Genomic DNA, 23,963 nt, shown 5'->3' with positions numbered 1-23,963 from the left:
CTTGCAGTTAATTTTAATGTCCTGCACGTGTGAGGTAAATCGGCCAGGAAAAGGAGGAAGTCGATAAGGAAATCCGTTCCCTGCTTTATGAATTGATTTCCTATTCACGAGCACACGCGTGTGAATTGTTTGTTTCTGATTGGTCATTTTAAGGAGGTGACATGTCTCTGATGTCTGAGACACGTGTCCGGGGAATTTCAGTTCTCTCTTCATTGTTTTGTTACGAATTTAGATTTGTCCTGAGGCCTGACTTCTAAACTGGGCGTTTAAATAAAGCAAGCCCTCCCCCGAAGCCACTTGTCACACCTGGTGACTGAGTCAGGTGGAATTATAGTGTTTAAAAAAATCCGAGTCCCAACTCGAATCCGGTTTTAACAGAAATGGGCGGGTGGTTGACCTCTCCGAAAAAAAGTGGGTTGACAATTTAAATATTAGAATGAGAATTTGAGCTTCAGTTGTATTGGCCGTTTGACGATAACTGGAGGGTTGGGGTGGGCGGCACGGCGGCATAGTGGTTAGCGCTACTGCCTCACAGCGCCAGGGACCTGGGTTCAACTCCTGTCTTGGGTCACTGTCTGTGTGGAGTTTGCACGTTCTCCCCGTGTCTTCGTGGGTTTCCTCCGAGTGCTCCGGTTCCCTCCCGTAGTACAAAGGTGTGCGGGTTAGGTGGATTGGCCATGCTAAATTGTCCGGCAGTTGAATGCTTTGGTAGGTAATTCGCCCATGGGGACACTGTTCTGCTGAGGTTATGGAATGAGTGGTCTTCCTTCACTGACGTTTCCTGGAATTATTGTTTACGCTCTGATGCACCATTGATTATGCAAAGACTCGTTGTTGCGAAATAACAGGCTTTTATTTACGAAAGAATTGGAGCACACCCGAACCGATAGCTAATCCGAACTGAGGCAAAGGGGCGGAGAGCAGTCGCCTTTATACCCAGAGAAGGGCGGAGTCCCGGATTGAGGCAGCAGGGGCGTGTCCAGGCATATCACACAAACAGACAATACTACAGTGGTTCACCACACGCTCTTTAACTAAGCACAGCCAGATAACTGTGGAAAGGCTGAGATGCAAGTTAATGGATCACATTTACTGCCAACTGACAGCTTGTCCGAATTAACCTCCATCACCATAGCCCCCAAATATACCACAGCCCATCAGCATTCTGATCATCGCTATAGTTTAATTCATAAAAATACGTTGCAGAGAAAACAGTGTAATGGCACTAAAGCAACATAGTGTACATGTTTATAAAGAGAGCTTAATGTTAAATTATCAATTTATGCCGAATGTCAGAGAGTGAGAGTATAATAAATTCTAAATCTCAGTTTGACGGTGCTGACAAATTGGATGCTATGTGAATTCCACAATCAGAACGTTTCCAAAATTAGCCTAATTTTCATGCTAGCACGGATTGGTATTGGATCTGTGTAAATGCTGATTGTATTCACAGCTCTCTGCCCGTTCACACTCATTTCCTTCACCTTTAGAAGAAAGCTTGTGTAAACTCTCTTGTTTTAGAATAGAATTATAGAATCATAGAATCCCTCCAGTGTAGAAGGAGGCCATTTGGCCCATCGGGCCTGCACCGACACAAGCCCCATTTCCCTGTAACCCCACACATTTACCCCAGTAATCCCTAACCCCCCTAACACTAAGGGGCAATTTAGCACGGCCGATCCACTTAACCCGCACATCTTTTGGAGTGTGAGGGGAAACTGGGGCACCCAGAGGAAACCCACGCAGACACAGGGAGAAGGTGCAGACCCCGCACAGACAGTGATCCAAGTTGGGAATCGAACCCGGATCCCTGGAGCTCTGAGGCAGCAGTGCTAACTTTGACTGTCTAACCTTTTCACTTGTGGATGAGGAGGGCACGTTTCCATTTTGGCTCTTGAACAACTTTGAACTGGATTTGGTGGGGGGGGAAAGCAATGCCATCGCAATAGTTTAGTTTCAAAAAAGAGTAAATAATAAAAATGGCCAAAGCACTTGTGCATGTCAATCAATTCCCCCCCCCCACCCCACCCCCATAGGGCGGCATGGTGGCACAGTGGTTAGCACTGCTGCCTCACAGTGCCAGGGACCCAGGTTCGATTCCCAGTTTGGGTCACTGTCTGTGTGGAGTCTGCACGTTCTCCCCTATCTGTGTGGGTTTTCTGCAGGTGCTCCGGTTTCCTCCCACAGTCCAAAAGATGTGCTGGTAAGGTGTATTGGCCATGCTAAATTCTCCCTCAGTGCACCTGAACAGGTGCCAGAGTGTGGCGATTAGGAGATTTTCAGTAATTTCATTGCAGTGTTAATGTAAGCCTACTTGTGGCACTAATTAAAAATAAATAAATAAACCCTCTCTCTTGGCCTCTTGCTGTCCCTCCCCTTGGACCTCACGCCCCGGCATTTCCACCGCCTGGGCCCCGATTCTCGGCTCCCAGGACCTAAACTCACTGCCTGGTGTTCGATGCTTCTCTACTCACAGATTGGTGTTCTCACACAAGTGAGTCTACCAGCGACAAACGAGGGAGAGAAACAGCCTGTGATTGGAGGAGCAGGTCATTGAGGAATCCTACATTTCAACTGACCGCCATTTTGAAATGTGGTTTCGGGGCCAAGTGTTGAACAAGCCTTTTTTAGGCCCTTCCATCCTCAGACCTTCAGCACAAAGGATGTAGTAATGTACACCGTGCACCCCTTCATCAGCCCCGCCAGCGTTACTGCAAGATGACCACATAGAGGAAGTGTCTATAACTTGGAGGTTTCCTCACAATAGAGCCCTCCACAGCGCCAGATCAGACACATTTCCAGAAATCTCAAACATGGCTAAACTTTCTGCATTCCCCCACAGGTCAGTTTCTGGATTGTTCGAGAGATCCTGACCGCCCAGACTTTGAAAATAAGAGCAGAAATACTGAGCCATTTTATAAAACTAGCTAAGGTAAGAAATTCCTCGCTGATGTGTCAGAGTATTTTGGTACATTTGCAATGTAATTCTATTCAAAGTGCGAGAACCGCACCCATTTACACCCACAGAGCCAATGACCTGTTTTATTCCAATTGATTCAAGAGCAAAGCCAGTCAGGTGCACTAAAATGAACTATGAAATTACATTATGAACTCACCTAACATTGAACATTGGGGAACCATCTTATTCATTTCCTTCAAAGATGAGCCTTGTGGCACAGTGTTGGCATCCTGATAGCTGGACCTGACGCTCCTGGTTCGAGTTCAACACCACAACCTGTTGGCCTGAAGGAGCATTCAACGTGGTTCAGCAGACCAATAGTCAGCCCGGGAATCCTTCCACCACTTCCCCACTATTCCCCAAAGGGTAAAAACAACAGCGTGGGTGTAAAGATAGATTTGTTTCTTTAGCCTATCAAAAGCTCTACTCTAACCACTGGCTGCTCGTTTGAGCTGAACAATGGAGAGAGCAAGTTTGATCTCCTGCTTTGACCCCGAGTGGAGTTTCCATATCCTATCCCTCAACAAGATCACCCACTTCGAACTACTCGGCATGCGCCTCACCCTTAGATACACTGAAATGCTTATCCTCCATCCCAATCTTCAGTAATAACTCCTTTTCACCAGTTAGGTAAAGAGCAATTGCAATGTTTATTTACATACAACTAACAATGCAGAGGCTTGCAGCCTCATGGCGGCAGTCAGCTCCCGAGAAGGTTCTGGAACAGAAACCTGAGCTCAGCAGGGTGACACCCCCCCCTTCTGATTGGTTCCTCTGCACTTAGAAACCCTACAGCACAGAAAGAGGCCATTCAGCCCATCGAGTCTGCACCGACCACAATCCCACCCAGGCCCTATCCCCACATCCTTACATATTTACCCACTAATCCCTCTAACCTACGCATCCCAGGACACCAAGGGCAATTTTAGCATGGCCAATCAACCTAACCCGTGCATCTTTGAACTGTGGGAGGAAACCAGAGCACCCGGACGAAACCCACGCAGACACGAGGAGAATGTGCAAACTCCACACAGACAGTGACCCAAGCCGGGAATCGAACCCAGGTCCCTGGAGCTGTGAAGCAGCAGTGCTAACCACTGTGCTACCGTGCCGCCCCTAACCACTGTGCTACCGTGCCGCCCCTAACCACTGTGCTACCGTGCCGCCCCTAACCACTGTGCTACCGTGCCGCCCCTAACCACTGTGCTACCGTGCCGCCCCTAACCACTGTGCTACCGTGCCGCCCCGTGCAGATGGAACAGTCGCCACGTCAGTATTATCCAAAACACTGTCACTTCGATATTGTTTTGTTGGTCCATTACTCGTGTCCTGTCCCGTAACGAATTGAATTCCAAATCCTTACTCTTGATTACAAATCCTGCAATTCCTCTCGTTGTTTGTCCATCCCTGATCTCATGTACGTTTCCCCTCATAATTGCCCAAACAATTCGGTACAGTGGCACAGTGATTAGCACTGCTGCCTCACAGCACCAGGGACCCGGGTTCAATGCCAGCCTCAGCTGACTGTGTGTCGAGTTTGCACATTCTCCTCATGTCTGTGTGGGTTACCTCCGAGTGTTTCGGTTTCTTCCCACAGTCCGAAAGACGTGCTGGTTAGGGTGCATTGGCCATGCTAAATTCTCCCTCGGTGTACCCGAACAGGCGCCGGAGTGTCGCGACTAGGGGATTTTCACAGTAACTTCATTGCAGTGTTAATGTAAGCCTACTTGCGACACTAATAAATAAACTTTAACTTAAAAAGTATTCTGTGCTGAGGTGGCATGTTAAGATAACTGACTTGTATTTGAGCCGGCCAGCTTGCTTGTTTTGCCCTTCCTCCGGAGAAGATGTTGCAGCGCTGATTGTATTTATTTTGTCCTTGTTTCCAGAAGTTGCTCGAATTGAATAACCTTCATTCCCTCATGGCCGTGGTCTCAGGTCTACAAAGTGCGCCAATATTCAGACTCTCAAAAACCTGGGCAGTAAGTGTGATTTTACTCTCGTGTTACTCTCGGGAACATTCATGACTCCATCAGAATGCACACTTCTGAATTTTATTTTCAGAAAGAAGGACAGAGAACTTCATGGCTTAGATACTGATTTCTCAACTTGCTTCTCAAAAATGGAACCATATCCATTATGTGGCTATTTTGCTTCTGTTCATCTACATTATTTGCAGAGTAATTGGCAGTGATGAGTTACAGGTAAAGATAATTTCCCAATAACTCGGATATAACTGCATGGTGGCACAGTGATTAGCGCTGCTGCCTCTCAGCACCAGGGACCCGGGTTCAATTCCGGCCTTGGGTCACTGTCTGTGTGGAGTTTGCACATTCTCCTTGTATCTGCGTGGGTTTCCTCCGGGTGCTCCAGTTTCCTCCCACACTCCAAGATGTTGAATATGTTTAAATCCTCGTTGAATATGTTTAAATCACGGATAGATGGATTCCTGATCTGTAAGGGAATTAGGGGTTATAGGGATCAGGCGGGTAAGTGGAACAGATCCACTACAGATCAGCCATGATCTTGTTGAATGGCGGGGCAGGCTCGAGGGGCTAGATGGCCTACTCCTGCTCCTATTTCATATGTTCTTATGTGCGGGTTAGGTTGCTCGGCCATGCTAAATTGACCCTAGTGTCAGGGAGATTAGCAGGGTAAGTGTGTGGGGTTGCGGGAATAGGGCCTGGGTGGAATTGTGGTCGGTGCAGACCCGATGGGCCGAAGGGCCTCCTTCTGCACTGTAGGGATTCTATGATGTGTATGTTAATTATGTGCACTATTGCAGTGATCTCCTGTCTGCTGCCTCACCTTCACCCACCATGTATTTGGGCTCATCCAGGCACCTCCTGCTCTTATTCTAGAATACAATCATTGAATCTCTACAGTGCGGAAGGAGGCCATTCAGCCCATCAAGCCTGCATCAACAACAATCCCACCCAGGCCCTATACCTGTAACCCCAAATATTTACCCTACTAAACCACCCTGACACAAAGGGGCAATTTAGCATAGCAAATCTGTGGGAGGACAAGAGCAGCAGATGCACAAGGACAGACACTCCCACCTGTAAGTTCCCCTCCCCCAAGCTACATACTATCCTGACTGAGAATTATATAATTATTCCTTCATTGTCGTTGGTTCAAAAATCTTTGGGAGGAAGCAGGAGCGCCCAGAAGAATCCCACTTAGACATGGGAGGAATGTGCAGACTCCACACAGACAGCCACCCGAGGTGGAAATAGAACCGGGTCCCTGGCACTGTGAGGCAGCAGTGCTAACCACTGTGCCTCTGCAACCTCTAACCTGCAACACATTCCATTCACTCCTTTCCACTGCATGTTCATGCACATTGGATCCATGAATATCTGTGTTGAAATTGTCATCCTAATATTCAAATCCACCATGGCGTCACCCCTTTTTACTTCCCCAGCCACCATTAGCCCTACAATCCTTTGAGAATTTGTGTTTTTCCAACTCTGTCCTCATGCATTCTATGTTGCCTTTGCTCTGCCATTGGCTGCTGTGGGTTCAACCTTCTGGGGCACAAACTGTGCAAACTGAATTGCAGTTCTAAACCTCTCCATCTCCCCACCTCACATACTCTTTCTTCAGAACCCTCCTTAAAAATTACCTCTCTTTTTTTTTATTCGTTCCTGGTATGTGTACATCACTGGCAAGGCCAGCAGCTCTCAGCCCTGGAGAAGGTGGTAGTGAGCAAACATCGCGGCAAGACTTTTTTTTTATTCCCATTGCACAGGATGTGGGTATCGTTGGCTAGGTCTGTGTTTATTACCCATCCTCTAATTGCCCTTGAGAAAGTGGTGGTGAGCCGCTTTCTTGAAGTGCTGCAGCCCATGTGGCGTTAGGGAGGGAGTTCCAAGATTTTCACCCAGCGACAATGAAGGAATAACAATATAATTCCAAGCCGGTATAGTGTGTGGCTTGGAGGTGGGGAAATTGCAGGTAGCAGTGTCCTTGTGCATCTACTGCTCTTGTCCTTCAAGGTGGCAGAGGTCACAGGTTTGGAAGGTGATGCCTAAGAAATCTTGGTTGGGTGGGAGGATATCATTGGCTTGGATGTGATAAAAACTGAACAAACAGTTAAGTTACTCCAGAGTTTAAATAATCCCTACAATGCAGGAGAGAACCTGCCCGAGTGTTCAAAATAAGGCGCCAAGTAGAATGGAATTCTACACCAGTTTAGCTGCACTGCATTAGCTCCCTAATGCCAAGCATACCCACGCCACATGGGCTGCAGCACTTCAAGAAAGCGGCTCACCACCACTTTCTCAAGGGCAATTAGAGGGTGGGTAATAAACACAGACCTAGCCAGGAATAGATGGATGTACCAGTTTAACCTGGATTTGGAAAACACTAGCGCTGTCAGTGAAGGCACTCAAAATAACTCCTGAATTCTGAGACTGTGGATGACTCTGACGAATTCTTTCCAGAAAACACGGGTTGAACATTGAGATCACATATTTCAACAGCACAGATTTGAGACATAGGCAGAATTGTAATGGGAAATTTTTCTCATTCATTCTAATGGTTCATGTACTTGGTGCAGATTTAGAAGGTTTCCATATGTGCTAAGTTATGTAATTATTTTTCAAGCCAGTTCTTCTGTGGTGATCACCTAAGGTGCAAAAGAAGTCATTTAAAAAAAAATTGCGACTTTTATCTCAATACTTGAACACATGGACCTGGAACTCCCCGACCTCGCCGCTGCAGCGAATGGCGATTTGTCTGGCTGCCAAATTCTCCGTTCTCGCTGATAGCAGAGTGTGCGAGGCCAGGGAATTCCGGCCAAAGCATGTGCTTCAAAGGCTTAGTTTTGGTTTCAAATACTGAGTCACAACCGGCTGCTGGAACATCACAGAACGGTTGCAGAAGGAGGCCGTTTGGCCCATCGTGTCTGTACTGGCTCTCCGAATGAACAATTCATTTAGTGCCATTCTCCTGCCTTCTCCCTGCACATTCTTCCTTTTCAGATAACAGTCTCATTACCTTTTGAGTGCCCCCATTGAACCTGCCTCCACCACACCCTTGGGAAGTGCATTCCAGACCTTAACTAGTCACTGCGTGAAAAGGTTTTTCCTCGTGTCACTTTTGCTTCTGTCATTTTAAATCTGTGCCCCCTCATCCTCTCCCCATCTCCTCCGTCCAGACATAAGAACATAAAAACATAAGAAATCGGAGCAGGAGTAGGCCATCTAGCCCCTCGAGCCTGCCCCGCCATTCAATAAGATCATGGCTGATCTGACGTGGATCAGTACCACTTACCCGCCTGATCCCCATAACCCTTAATTCCCTTACCGATCAGGAATCCATCCATCCGCGCTTTAAACATATTCAGCGAGGTAGCCTCCACCACCTCAGTGGGCAGAGAATTCCAGAGATTCACCACCCTCTGGGAGAAGAAGTTCCTCCTCAACTCTGTCTTAAACCGACCCCCCTTTATTTTGAGGCCGTGTCCTCTAGTTTTAACTTCCTTACTAAGTGGAAAGAATCTCTCCGCCTCCACCCTATCCAGCCCCCGCATTATCTTATAAGTCTCCATAAGATCCCCCCTCATCCTTCTAAACTCCAACGAGTACAAACCCAATCTCCTCAGCCTCTCTTCATAATCCAAACCCCTCATCTCCGGTATCAACCTGGTGAACCTTCTCTGCGCTCCCTCCAATGCCAATATATCCTTCCTCATATAAGGGGACCAATACTGCACACAGTATTCCAGCTGCGGCCTCACCAATGCCCTGTACAGGTGCATCAAGACATCCCTGCTTTTATATTCTATCCCCATTGCGATATAGGCCAACATCCCATTTGCCTTCTTGATCACCTGTTGTACCAGACACCCTCATCATTTGAATATCTCCAACAAATCTTCTCTAGACTCTAGGAAAACGGTCCTAGCTTCTCCAGCCTACCTTCATAATCGAAGTTCCTCTCACCCCCTAGAATCATTCTCATGAATCTTTATTGCACTCTTCAATGCCTTCATGTCCAGTCCTCAGGGACCACCCTTGAGTCTAAGGAAGACTGAAAAATTATGGCCAGTGCCTCTGCAATTTCCACTCTCTCTTCCCTCAGTATCCTGGAATACATCTCATTGGTCCTGGCGCCTTATCGACTTCAGTTACAGACAGCCTATCCCATACCACGTCCTTATCGGGTTTAGACCATTTAAATGTCCGAGTTACCTCCTCTTTCACCATTCCCTGGGTGGCAGCTTCCTTGGTAAAGACACATGCATCGCATTTATTTAATACCTCAGCCATGTCCCTGCCTTATGTCTAAATTCCCTCTGGTCCCTAATTGGCCCTATTCCTTTTACCAGCCTTTTACAATTTGTATGCCTTTATGTTGGTATCTCAAAGTCTTCTATAGGCACATAAAATGTGAAAGGAGTAGGGGCGCTTAGGAGAATGTAGCAGAAAGAGTGCATGCCCCAAATCTCTCTCCAAAAAGTAAGATAGAAACCATTTATAAATTCACTACTGCACCTTTGTGAAACTGCTAGGTTATTGACTTTAGCTGCAACTCATCATAAGTTGATGCGTGTCCCACTGCATTCTCATTGTAACTATTTTTTGTGTTACATATTGGGTTTCATTGTGAACAGAGAAACAAACATGGATTTCAAATCCAAGATAATGTGAAAGTGATGCGGCCTTTGACGTCAACCTTTTAATTGATTGCAACTTTACCCTTCAAGTAACCAGGCCAAGTCACAGAGTTCTCTTAAACAGCTGTTTTAAGCAAGTTATATAGCTCAGACTCTGGAAAGTCACAGGCCACAGTCTGTAACTAGTCAGAGTGCAAAATTCAGAAATACACAAGCAGTTATAGCTTCAAATTTGATTACAAGTAATTAGCATGTACCAATCATGTTTTAGGAGTTATCTTTATCTATGAGTTATTGATTTAAGGTCACACCATTCCGATATTAAAACCAATCACAATCACCTTAGCTTGCTTTGTTACAATATCCAGTCAGCATGAAGACTTAATCCATCATTGCTACAAGTTATCATTGTCCCAGCTTGTGCTTGAGTCTGGATATCACTCCCTTTTTCCAGTTTCAGATGTCTGATTTAATGAATTTTCTCAGACTAATGGCCTTGGTGCTTATCTGTGAGAAATTTACAAGAAGACTTTCTTTTCCAACGCAGCTTGTGTGATTTGCAAACTTGTGTGACTATTAACCCTTTCGAAAGGGGTTTAGCCTGATTGTTTTTTAGTGAACCTTTGACCATTGTGCAGGACTGTTCTTTAGTTCAGTGGAGAGGTTGGCCACAGGATCATGAGGGTGGGGAGCTGTGTTGACATATCTTTCAGTAGTTTTGTAGCTTGATGTATATAGATTTGTCCCTGCCTCCAAACCTCCAGCTATACCCTGACGTTGATGGTGGGTCACTGATTGTTTGACCAGTTGACTGTTGGATTTCTAGCTATGGTCTCCATGCCTGGTGTCCCGAAACCAGCAACCTCACCACCTGCCACCGTTTGCTGCCTCCAAACCTTTAGCCTAGACTTCTCCTTGACGGTCATGCTTTCTAACATTTTTTTCCAACCCATTTTTGTAGAAAGTGTTTGTAGGGATTTTGAAAATGGCATCACCTGGTTCTTGTATTATGTATAACATAATTGGTAAAACTCCCCTAAAATCTATCAGTGTTTAGTTTTGAGGAATCTCATCACCCTTATTATGTCAATACTGCTTGGTTTTCATAAGTTTTCACTCTTACTGTGTTTACCCCAGTCCAATGCTGGCATCTCCACATCATAGTTTTCATAACACAGTGATTAATCTTTTTCTTAAAGGACTTAAGAAACATTGACATCTTGTAAGTGAATGCTTAATAGAATATTATAGCCGATCATGCTTAATTGGCCAGAAAAAAACAATCTTTTATCGGTTGTTATATTTGTTAGTGTGCGTGCCACTGTTGCTTTGCGATTGATGGAACAATTGATGCAAAATGAGTAATTTAGTTTGAAGAACAAAAGCCTTTCCGCGAACCTTTATCTTTACAAGATGACTGATGGTATTCAACAGATAACAAGGACAAACAACTAAACAACTCCCCATTAGCCTACCTTTTCTATCTCAGTATTGAGTACTGAATTGCTAGTTTATTGAATTGAAACCAATGCGTTATTGCAAAATTAATTCTGCCAAAATATTTTTCAGCTGGTTAATGAGCAGGCAAGGATGTTATCATAGAATCCTACAGTGCAGAAGGAGGCCATTCGGCCCATCAAGTCTGCACTGACCACAATCCCACCCAAGCCCTATCCACATAACCTCATGCCCTAGATAGTTCCCCTGATACTAAGGGGGAATTTAGCATGGCCAATCCACCTAACCCGCACATCTCTGGACTGTGGGAGGAAACCAGAGCACCTGGAGGAAACCCACGCAGACGGGGAGAATGTGCAAACTCCACACAGGTGCACCAGGATCTGGCCTGGTCTTGAGGGTGTTGGCGATGAGGAGCGGTTGAATAAACTAGGATTGTTTTCACTGGAAAGACGGAGGCTGAGGGGAGACCTGACAGAGGAGATAAAATTATGAGGCATAGACATGTTGGATAGTCAGAGGCTTTTTCCCAGGGTGGAAGAGTCAATTACAAGGGGGCACAGGTTCAAGGTGTGAGGGGGAAACTCTTCAGGCAGAGAGTGGTGGGTACTTGGAACGCGCTACCAGAGGAAGTGATGGAGGGAGGCACATTAGCAACATTTAAAAGGCACCTGGATGGGTGCATGAATAGGGAGGGAATAGAGGGATACGGACTGAGTAAGGGTGGAAATTTTTTTATTTGTTGAGATAGAGCATCATGATCGGCACGGGCTTGGAGGGCCGAAGGGCCTGTTCCTGCACAATACTTGTTTTAACCGTGGCTTGTTTTTTCTCTTCTACGATCCTTTCTTAAAGCTACTGTTGCTTGTTAACTCCAGGCTTCTTGTGAAAAAGATATTCCTACATTTTGCATTCAAACTCTGCTGCCAACAACGGTACAGCTCTGGCGTGGATGGCTCTGCAATATTTACTGCTTGCCATGTTTAAAACATGCAGGCAGGCACATGCACACAATCAAACATGGGAGCTCTAATTATTCACGCGACGGAAGCTTTTGGAGCTAACGATTTTAACTCCGATTGACTTTGGAAATCAAACATTTCTCAGAACATGTCTGTTAGTGTTTTCAGAGGAGGGGGGAAGAAAGCATTCAGTGGACTGCCATCCTGTCAGTAATTCCAACGTAATTACTTTAGAATTGCTAAGGTTCCTGCCTTTTCTATTCGGAAGCATTTCCATGGAAATAATTTGCACAGATCTGTGTTTTTGCCATTGAAAGATTGGCCTTTAAGCTTGCGCATGAACCATGTCCCTTTGGGCGAGGGACTGGAGGACGTCAAACATCTGTCGAGACCAAACCCCAACACAAAGCAGAGGATTGGCCAAAAAAACGCTTGGCGCTATTCTTAACTATCAACTTACAGCCACATTATGCCTCATGTCTGAAAAATTCTTTCGAAGATTGGGACAAAAAATCCTTCCCTATGGTCTCGGATTTTTGGTCTGGTCCTGAATCTGCAACTGGTAAATGTTTACAGTGGAGTAATTCTCAATAACTGATAACATCCAGGGATTGGGGTGAGACAGTTGACAGCCCCACCTACACTCCATTATTTGGCCAGGGGCTGAGGGATGGTTCTGTTTCATGCAGAACAAGAATGAACTATTTTTCCTACAGAACAACAATGACTACACTTGTTGGCTGGAAAGTGCTTTGCCACATTCTGGCATCATGAAAGACGCAATTTAAATGCAAATCTTTTTCCCTTTCGAGTTGGATTTCTATGGCAGTCCAAAACTTAACCTGGTGTTAGACTTCTGAGTCCAAAAATGAGCAGATTTATCGAATATAGTGTTTGAAGACTCAACCTCTTTGATAGTTTGATATCAGTATGAATATTGGAAAGAGCTTTGGCGGCGTGGTGGAGAATGAGTGACTAATGGGGGAAGCTGTATCGAATCTGTGCTTTACCATTGCAGTTTCCAATCTCTACAGGAAAACCCAGTGGTTAGCACTGCTGCCTCACAGCACTAGAGACCCATATTCAATTCTAGCTTGGGTCACTGTCTGTGCGGAGTTTCCACATTCTCCCCGTGTCTGCGTGGGTTTCCTCTGGGTGCTCCGATTTCCTCCCACAGTCTGAAAGACGTGCTGTTTAGGTGCATTGGTCAAACTAAATTCTCCCTCAGTGTACCCGAATGGCAACTAGGGGATTTTCATAGTAACTTCATTGCAGTGTTAATGTAAGCCTACTTGTAGCAATAATAAATAAATAAACCGCCTGACTCCCCAAAGCCTGTCCCCCATCTACAAGGCATAAGTCAGGAGTGTGATGGAATATTCCCCACTTGGGTGGATTGGTGCAGCTCCAACAACACTCAAGAAGCTTGACACCATCCGAGACACAGCATCCCATTTGATTGGCACCATATCCACAAACATCCACTCCCTCCACCACCGACGCTTGATAGCAACTACTACTTTCCACAAGATGCACTGCAGCAATTCACCGAAAGTCTTTAGATGGCACCTTCCAAATGCACGGACACTTCCATCTAGAAGGACAAGGGCAGTGAATACATAGGAACATCACCACCTGCAATTTTCCCCCAACCCACTCACCATCCTGTCTTGGAAATATATCGTCGTTCCTTCGCAGTCACTGGGTCAAAATCCTGGAATTTCCTCCCTAACGGCATTGTGGGTCAACCCACAGCACATGGACTGCAGCGATTCAAGAAGGCAGCTCACCACCACCTTCTCAAGGGCACCTAGGGATGGGCAATAAATGCTGGCCAGCCAGCGATGCCCATGTCCCACAAATAATGAAAAAAAAATCATCTGTTTGTCCGTACTGTATACCAAAATCCCAAAGACAGCAATCAGTACCTGACTTACAATTGTATTTGTCAGAGTAAAGTAAAAGGGAATCCATATGTGAGACAGATGCCGAGTAGGGTAATAAATTTTAGTGTTCTTAGAAGCTTTGTTTTGCAGATGAATGGCTTTTTATAAGATTTTCCACTGACATTATTCATTGTGATTTGGAGAATCTGCATCTTACATCATTGGCTTTTACCCCGAGATAGGAACTTTTTCTTTCTTGTCTTGCAAACCCATTTTTGCCTCCCCTCTCAACTTCTCCTTTTTCTCTCACTCTCTCCTCAACTCCGTCTCACCCTCCCCTTTCTCCTCATCTTCTGCCTTTTCTTTCCACATCCTGAACCCACCATTTCAAACAGGTGGCGCAGTGCTACCTCACAGCGCCAGGGACATGGGTTCGATTCCTGGCTTGGGTCACTGTCTGTGCAGAGTCTGCACGTGCTCCCCGTGTCTGGGTGGGTTTCCTCCCGCAGTCCGAAAGACGTGCTGGCTAGGTGCATTGGCCATGCTAAATTCTCCCTCCGTATACCCGAACAGGCGCCGGAGTGTGGCGACTGGGAGATTTTCACAGTAACTTCATTGCAGTGTTACTGTAAGCCTACTTGTGACACTAATAAATAAACTTTGAACAGTGCACTGCACTCCCACAGACAGCTCAGTGCGAAGCGTCACCCAGAAGAGATTATCATTTGTGTTCACCTGTGCCCCTGGAAGATTGCTTATTGTCTAAGAAAATAAATGCAGCGATGTGGAAGGTGGACACAGTTTTTTTACAGCGGTGTTGCACTGCCTGATGTTGAAGTTAATTGAATAATCATTTCAAAACTTTTGGGATTCATCTGAGGTTCGATCAGTGTGATTCAGACCAAATTTTTAAAGCTTCTTTGAAAAGAGAATTATATTTGGCAAACTGTTTTGTTGGTTCAACAGTCTGGAGCTAATGTCACAACTGGTTAGGTGCATTGGCCATGCTAAATTCTCCCTCAGTTAAAGTTTATTTATTTATTTATTAGTCACAAGTAGGCTTACATTAAGACTGCAATAAAGTTGTGAAAATCCCCTAGTCGCCACACTCTGGCACCTCTTTGGGTTCACTGAGGGAGGATTTAGCATGGCCAATGCACCCAACCAGCACGTCTTTCAGACTGTGGGAGGAAACCCATGCAGACACTAGGAGAACATGCAGACTCCACACACAGTGACCCAAATCGGGAATCAAGCCCGGGTCCCTGGTGCTGTGAGGGAGCAATGGTAACCACTGTACCACCAATCAGTGTGCCCGAACAGGGGCCGGAGTGTGGCAACTAGGGGATTTTCACAGTAACTTCGTTGCAGTGTTAATGTAAACCTCCTTGTGACACGAATAAATAAACTTAAAACATCTTAAAGCATCTAATTTTGATACAGATGTTGCTAATATTCCCAGTATCTTTAAATTCCTGGAAATCTACATTTCGGGAATGAGAAATTGGCTTTAAACAAAAACTTGATTGTCAGTGACTTCTTAGAGTGGTCCTCAAAACTTTTCATCTGCAGGCCATCTTAAGTGAGGTAGAGACCCCTGCTGAGCACCAGCCTGAGTGGCTAGAGCATCAACGGTATAAGAAGTCTTCGGAGGCAGAGGTCCCTTCACCAGAATTGCTTTATTTACAATTCCCACAGCAGTACGCAGGGTTCTATCAGTCAGCAGTCTACCTTCGGGAGCGCCAGAGGAACTGACACTCCCGGTTAAATACAAGGAAAAGACTCCCTGATTAGTCCATCAATTGGATCCTTAACCAGGGAGTTCATATTCCAACAGGCCAACCTCAATGGCCTGATTGAAGTCATTACAACGGTTAGCGAAAATGGAAATGTTTTGCTGCCATCTTTTACCTGAATTTAACAGGCGTTAATCTTCTGATTCCGCCGCTGTCAGTGGGGTTTCTCCTTGTTCGTGCACTCACCGTTGGCGGGACTGGAAGATCCTGCTGGCAGGAATGGTGGGAAAATCCCACCCTATATTTTCCTGGCTCCAGAGTTTCTAATAAATTAAGATTGGCTAATGCAGCAGAGATGGGATAACGGAGTACAGCAAGTGTGCTGGTGTTTCCGAGTTTCCTGCCGCCGTTAGATAATCAATCCAGGTTTTTTTTAAACATCTGATTTTGTGGCTTTGATGGATTCATGGCCCAAACATACCTTTCACATTGAGCCGTCGGATCATTCCATCTCTGTTGGAGGAATGATAGAGGAATCTGCAAAACTGCTGCTACAGAATACAGATAAAAGCAGTGGTAACACGGTGCCACAGTGGTTGGCACTGCTGCCTCACAGCGCCAGGGACCCGGGTTGATTCCGGCCTCAGGTCACTGTCTGTGCGGAGCCTGCACATTCTCCCCGTGTCTGCGTGGGTTTCCTCCGGGTGCTCCGGTTTCCTCCCACAGTCCAAAGAAGTACGGGTTAGGTTGATTGGCCATGCTAAGTGGCTTCTTAGGCCGGAATCGTACCGGCACGGCCGCCCTGATTCCGGGAGCGGGTGAGGCTCGGAGAGTAGCATTCTCCATTGGCCTGAGGTAGGATCGTACGCACCTCGGGCAGACATGCCAATAAAATTCTGTCCTTGGTGTCCAAAGATGTGTCATTTAGGTAGATTGATCATCATGAATGCGTTGGATTATAGGGATAGGGGGTGTGGGCCTGGGTAAGATGCCCTTTCAGTGAGTTGATGCAAACTCAATGGGCCGAATGACCTCCTTCTGCACTACAGAGATTCAATGATTCTCTGCTAACAGTCTGTCATTGGACCTTCCGAACCACAAATCAGTTGCAGTCTACATGCAGCAAGCATGAGAAAATGTTCTCATCTCTGGCATTTTATTTAACCCTGTTCAAGAAGAGAGAGAGAGTAGCAGTGTAAGACATATCAAAACCTCGAGGGAATAATGCAATTGGATGTCTGTGGCTTCTGCAATGAGAAAGAAAATGAGCAGAGATGAACTCTGGTGAGGTGGAGTGAGTGCTGAAGAATGGTCTTTGTGCGAATGCGAAACGTGTATGTAACGAACACTAGGAGTCACTATTGCAACTTGATCTTCACATTCTGCTGCTGCAGAACTCATCATTTACCTTCAGCACACAGCGGGGATTTGAGTGAGGGCAGTGAGTGAGGGCAGGCGCAGTGAAGGGTGAGGGCGAGTGTCAATCTATTCAAATATGCAATGTATTTGTGTGCTCAACACAGACAAATGGACAAGATGCAACTAATTGTAGTCAGTCACACGTTTTAAAGCGTGGGAGTTCTGTGTTTAACTTCCCAACAGTAAATATTTGCAAGGATGCAGCACTGATTTTGATCTATCTTGTTGATTTTAATTTTAATATCTGGGAAACGGTAAGCATTGTAAAGTGGCTACGCTGCCCTCCACATCCTTTCCCCAATTCATGCTCCTATCAGAGTTCCATGACGGAAAGGACTCCACACAATACTGTTTGAGGTGTAGGCTGGATGTTCAGCGACAAAAAAGCACGGTAGCACAGTGGTTAGTACCGCTGCCTCACAGCGCCAGGGATCCGGGTTCAATTCCCGGCTTGGATCACCGTTTATCCGGAGTTTGCACATTCTCCCCATGTCTGAGTGGGTTTCCTCCAGGTGCTCCGGTTTCCTCCCACAGTCCAAAGATGTGCGGGTTAGGTGTATTGGCCATGCTAAATTCTCCGTCAGTGTACCCGAAGAGGCGCTGGAGTGTGGCAACTAAGGGATTTTCACAGTAACTTCATTGCAGTGTTAATGTAAGCCTACTTGAGGCACTAATACCATCTCTCCCGTTGGGAATATGCTGGTGCTTCGGCTCTGAATGAGCCCCTTGTTCATTTACTTCACCATATCAACATGATTGTCTACTGCCTAGCCGTGATGTGTTTATCCAGATTCTTCTTGAATGCAATCCTTCCTCATCTCAACTATGTTAATAGGATCCAAGCTGGTTGGTGAAGAAAAACCAAGATACAGAACTTTCCTTTTACTGGAGAGTTTATTGATGATGTTCAGTGTCTCAGCCCTCCCCTCGCCCGCCTACACAGCCTCCCGGCCCTTCCCTCACCTGCCCAGCGTCTCAGCTCTCCCCCTGCGCACCCGGTGTCCTGGCTCTCCCCCTGCACGCCCGACGCCCCAGCTCTTCCCCCGCCCGCCCAGCGTCCCAGCCCTCCACCCACGTGCCCAGTGTCCCGCCCTTACCCTCTTCCTGTGCTCAAAGTGCTTAATTAAACAATGCCATTCACCTGTACGTCCTAAAAATGTCATTAATGCACCATGAACTAATCACTGCACAAGGTAACATGTTTGGTATTCTTGTTCCTCCTGAATTCCTTGTTGGATTTGTTGGGATTTACCATACATTCGTAGCTCCTAGTTTGGACACTCGGGACTGTACGCATTATCTGTTGTTTCGATGACTTTGCCACGCGCATCGTGTGAGAAGGCAGACTGGGTCTCTGTTTATCCTCTTATCCAAAAGACCGCACCTCCGGCAGTACAGCACTCCCTCAGTGCTGCACTGGGGTGCTTGCTTAGATGTTGTGCTCAAGCATCTGGTGAGGGACCAATAACCTGGTGACTGCCAGGCGAGAGTGCTATCTTGGAGTCACAGCTAGCATGGAACAGTTGGCAAGGTGGTGTACATAACAAGGATTAGGATCCTACAAATAACTTTGGTTGGACATGAGAGGTTAAACAGCTCTGCTCCCAACGATAGACATTAAAGATCCAATGGCACAAATTCAACAAAGAGCAGGGCACAGACCTGGCCAGTTTTTACCCCTCAACAAATATTACTAAATCCCATTCCAGGTGAAAAGCAGACTTTTCGACAGGGAATGTCTATATTCCGTTCAAACGAGCTTCCTGCGGTTTACTGAATGACTTCATGTCTCATAACACTGTTAGCTTTTAAACTCTGGGTGGCGTTGGAATGGGACAACATGTACAATCTGTAATGCTTTCTTGTGGTAACCAGGAGTCATCCTTTGGCTGTTAAATGGCGTTGCTTTTGTTACTGGGCAATATTAAGATATTTTATGCTTTTCCTTGGCATCGGGAACTTTAGGAAATCCAATAGACATGACTCAAAGGATGGCTGCCCACATGGTTAGCGTCAGCTCATTTTTTTACTGAAACACTGAATAATTCCAGGCCACTTCCAGTTTTAAGTTTATTTATTAGTGTCACAAGTGGGCTTATGTTAACACTGCAATGAAGTTACTGTGAAAATCTACCAGTCGCCACACTCTGATGCCTGTTCGGGTACACAGAGAGAGAATTTAGCATGGTCAATGCACCTAACCAGCACGTCTTTTGTACTGTGGGAGGAAACCGGAGGAAACGCATGCAATCTTTTGAACGATTACTGGGCTAGGATAAAATGAATTCCCCTTCTCGAGCACCTGGAACAAAAATATTTTTGATATCTTTGTTTGTATCTGTCATTCGCATTAATATATTTTATAAATTTTGCATTTAAGGACATGGTCAAATGTCTTTACTGCACTCTTTAAAAAAAAAATACTGTCAGTGGATTGTACACTTGTCAAGTAAACTAGTTCAACCATGTCTTAAAAGGATTGCACAGACTCTAGTTGAGGCACATGCCCCTGTCTACATCAACAGGGACGAAGTAGAAAGGGTCAAAAGCTTCAGGTTTTTAGGTGTCCTGATCACCAAGAACCTGTCCTGGTTTCCCCCCCATGCCGACACAATAGTTAAGAAACCCCAACAACGCCTCTACTTTCTCAGAAGACTAAGGAAATTTGGCATGTCAACCACGACTCTCACGAACTTTTACAGATGCATCATAGAAAGCATTCTTTCTGGTTGTATCACAGCTTGGTATGGCTCCTGTTCTGCCCAAGACGGCATAAAACTACAAAAGGTTGTGAATGTAGCCCAATCCATCATGCAAACCAGCCTCCCATCCATTGACTCAGTTTACACTTCCCGCTGCCTCGGCAAAGCAACCAGCATAATTAAGGACCCCACGCACCCCAGACATTCTCTTTTTCACCTTCTTCCATCAGGAAAAAGGTACAAAAGTCTGGAGGTCACATACTAACCGACTGAAGAGCAGCTTCTTCCCTGCTGCTCTCAGACTTTTGAATGGACTTAGCTTGCATTAAGTTGATCTTTCTGTACACCCGAGCTATGACTGTAACATTACATTCTGCACTCTCTCGTTTCCTTCTCTATGAATGTTATGTTTTGTCTGTGTAGCGCACAAGTAACAATACTTTTCACTGTATGTTAATACATGTGACAATAATAAATCAAATCTCAAAATCATAACTTTCAATAACTTGGTATCTGTGGGGGTTGCGCAAATAACTCTATGTAGAATAATGTGCTGGACACATGAATAAAACACTAGCTCGAATCATTTTAACAGAGTCTCCCCTGTCGGCTGTGGGAGCGACAATAGTTTTCTGTGCAACGTTTTATCTTTTATGCTGCAATTCAAATAAATATTGTAGGATTTTAGATTTGCCCCATGTGCCTGCATTAGCCCCTTTCCCTCCGCCCTTTCCCCAAGACTCATTATAAAACTCTGTGCTTGTAACGTAAACACACCAGGGAGCAAAGAATCAAGATTTGTCGATCGCACTGCGGGTTCCTTACACTCGTAATGTACTTCGATGAATAGCATGGGATTTAAAGAGAGACTATTATAAAATATTTCAATCTAATGAGGCATGGAAATAGGATTTACATCTGTCCTGAATTTCTTACTCTTGTACAGTTTCTTCCAGTATAGAGAGGAGTTTTCGGAGCTGTACAGAAATGAGTCTGCTTTATTCAGTTGATCTATATTTCGATATTGGTTTTACTTTAAACAAATGCTTGTCATTTAGAATATATTTAACTCTCTTTTTTGTTAACCTTGAGGGAATTCCGGTGCTGTAGCAGTGAGCAAGTCTTTCACCTTCTGGGTGTAAAGATGATTTGGACAGTATTTTCAGAGAATCTCTACACTGCAGAAGGAGGCCGTTTGGCCCATCGAGTCTGCACCGACCACAATTCCACCCAGGCCCTATTCCCATAACCTCACATAGTTAAACTGCTAATCCCCTAACACTAGGGTCAATTTAGCGTGGCCAACCAACCTAACCCACACATCTTTGGAGTGTGGGAGGAAACCGGAGCACCCGGAGGAAGCCCATGCAGACACGGGGAGAACGTGCAAACTCCACACAGACAGTGACCCGAGGCTGGAATTGAACCCGGGTCCCTGGCGCTGTGAGGCAACAGCACTAACCACTGTGCCAATTCCGTTAAAATTATCCTGTTGTCGTGTTGCCACGCAATGGACACTACTGGTAAGCCTTTGCACAGTCAAGTCCTAAGGATGGGAGTAAATTGAGTCTAACACGAACAGGGCTAGGACACCGGACCCCTCAAACATGTGATGTCATTAAGTTAGATCATTGTTGACCTGTAGCTCATCCATTTACCCAATTTGGCTCCATATCCTTTTGATGACCCGATCAAAATCATTTCTGCTCACGAAGGGAATTGCTAAATGCCGGGGTGAAAGGAATGGTGGGCTTCAACGTCTGAAGAATTGGTTGTAATTGTAAAATATCATCAATCAAAATAATGACCAATCTTCCCTGTCTGAAACTACAAAAATTGCTGGGTCTACTCTCGAGTGTGAAGCGGGATTGAGAAGGCACGGTGATTTAAAAGCTGTAAAGGAATACACCTATGATAAATCAAGAATGCTTTGGGGATGAATCGGCATGATGAAGGCAGTTAAGATGGAGAAGCAATGGTCAAAGTGCTAACCACTGTGCCACTATGGGGTGGCACGGGGTGGCACAGTGGTTAGCACTGCTGCCTCACACAGCCAGGGATCCAGGTTCGATACACAGCTTGGGTCACTGTCTGTGCAGAGCCTGCACGTTCTCCCCGTGTCTGCGTGGGTTTTTTCCGGGTGCTCCGGTTTCCTCCCATAGTTCAAAAGACATGCTGTTTAGGTGCATTGGCCGTGCTAAATTCTCCCTCAGTGTACCCGAGCAGGCGCCGGAGTGCGGCAACTAGGGGATTTTCACAGTAACTTCATTGCAGTGTTAATGTAAGCCTACTTCTGACAATCAATAAACTTCAACATAAACTTAAAAGTCGTGGTGTTATCGCTGGACTATTAATTCAGAAACCCAGCTGGGGGCCCAGGTTCGAATCCTGCCATGGCAGATGGTGGAATTTGAATTCAATAAAAGAAAATCTGGAGTTAAGAATCCACCAATGACCATGAAACCATTGCCGATTGTCGGAAGAATCCATCTGGTGCACTAATGTCTTTAGGGAAGGAAATCTGCCATCCTTACCCGGCCTGGCTTACGTGTGACTCCAGAGCCACAGCAATGTGGTTGACTCTCAACAGCCCTCGGGCAATTAGGTACGGGCAATAAATGGTGGCCAGCCATCATTGAGGTGAAAGAGCTATAATTTTCAGTGTGTGAGATACTAGTGCAGTAGGAACGGTGACTGCCATATGCATTGAAAATGGCACAGTAAGAATTCAAAGCCTCTGCTCAGTGTGTGTGCCATGTACCATGTCCTTTACTATAAGTAGGCTATGTAAATTCTTCTCGTGGGAGATTTTCATCAGCATCCCCAGCTGATTTAGCGATTAATTAATGATGTATTACTGTTGTTCATGGGGCAATTTCTATCCTTGTAATGGAAAATGCTTCCACATATTTGTTTGAGGGTTTTTTGTGACATTTTTTAGTTGAAAGCTGCTCTATGAACTCCAGACCCACAGCAATGTTCACTCTTAATGCCCTCAGGGATGGACAATAAATGCTGGCTTACCCAGCGACGCTTACATCCCAGGATCTGGAGTGCACCCTTTTACCCCAGAGTATCTGGGAGGGTGGAGGGAAATGGAGAACCTGTAGTTTGTTGGCTAGCTGTTGCAATGCATCATATGTTGCTTTTTTCAAAAGTGTATAGAACGTGCACTCTTGACAGTTGGGCTTTGAGTACGTAGATCTTGGTATTGTGACAGGTGAATATGCAATGAACAGCGTGATGCAATCCAAGCTATATTACTCTTACCTTCTCACTATCTTAAATAGCAAAGGTTCAGTTTCCCTGCTTTCAATGCATGGCCTTTTAACAGATGCTCTAAGCAGGCTACTTGCTGAAGCCACAATACGGATGAGCACGCTTGCATTTCAAAGCTTGTATTTCAAAGCTCACATTTCTGTAGCTATTGACCGAAAGACTCAAACATTCATTACACGTTGACTCTTGGGTAAAATAGGCTTTGCTTGGAAATGGAATTGGAATTGCTGTCAAAGCTTTTCTTCTTGTACTCATCAGCCAATGTAGTGTTGTATTTTTATACAACAATTCATCATAGGGAAAAATACGTTGACCCTTACCTTGAGCAGCCGTGTGTATTTGTTCATATGGAATATAGTGCTTTTCCAATGAAGAAAGCACATTCATACAGTGAAAAATGCTAGAATTGTCCTATCAGCCTGTACTGCCATTTTTTCCACTATAATTTAAATGGCTGTGACTGCTTTGTTTAAAAAATGAACTGCTTTTAACACTTGACAAAATCTAACCACCTTTACATTGATCGACAGGCAATCTACTTTGAAATTGAAATGAACACCTTTGTTCCTTCCTTCCCAGAAAGTGGTCTGTTACATTCAGAATGCTTGGCTGAGATTCAAGAACTGCAGGGTTTTAGCACAGTCAGTGTTCCATTCAGTGGAGAATTAGTAACCAGTTCAAGATGTTGTAACAATAGATTGTCCCTTTGATCTGATTTCTGGTTTGTTGACACAAGTTTATCTGTGTCTGCTTGGGGTTCCTTTGGGTGCTCTGGTCTCCTCTTACAGTCCAAAATGTGCAGGTTAGGTGGATTATAATTATTACAAGATTTTTTTATGCCGGATGATGCATTTTTTCCTCAATTGGTGATGAGAAGGCTTTTATTAGATGGTTAAAGGTTTATTTCCCCCAAGGAGTGCAAGTTTTTTCCATTGAT

The 23,963-nt window shown here is 45.3% G+C and overlaps 1 protein-coding gene across 4 annotated transcripts in view; it reads left to right on the top strand.

Annotated features, from left to right (window-relative positions):
• Window positions 1–23,963, top strand: part of ralgps1 (Ral GEF with PH domain and SH3 binding motif 1) — a 758,896-nt gene that overhangs the window by 235,542 nt on the left and 499,391 nt on the right. For all 4 annotated transcript variants that reach the window (XM_078226428.1, XM_078226430.1, XM_078226431.1 and 1 more), the window contains 2 exons: window positions 2,843–2,932; window positions 4,849–4,941. In XM_078226428.1, coding sequence (XP_078082554.1) covers window positions 2,843–2,932; window positions 4,849–4,941 — 183 coding nt within the window. The remainder of the gene's footprint in view (window positions 1–2,842; window positions 2,933–4,848; window positions 4,942–23,963) is intronic.

Source organism: Mustelus asterias, chromosome 13 (assembly GCF_964213995.1).
Source record: "Mustelus asterias chromosome 13, sMusAst1.hap1.1, whole genome shotgun sequence".
Classification (NCBI taxonomy): Eukaryota; Metazoa; Chordata; class Chondrichthyes; order Carcharhiniformes; family Triakidae; genus Mustelus; species Mustelus asterias.
This window is presented reverse-complemented; position numbering and strand designations above follow the sequence as displayed.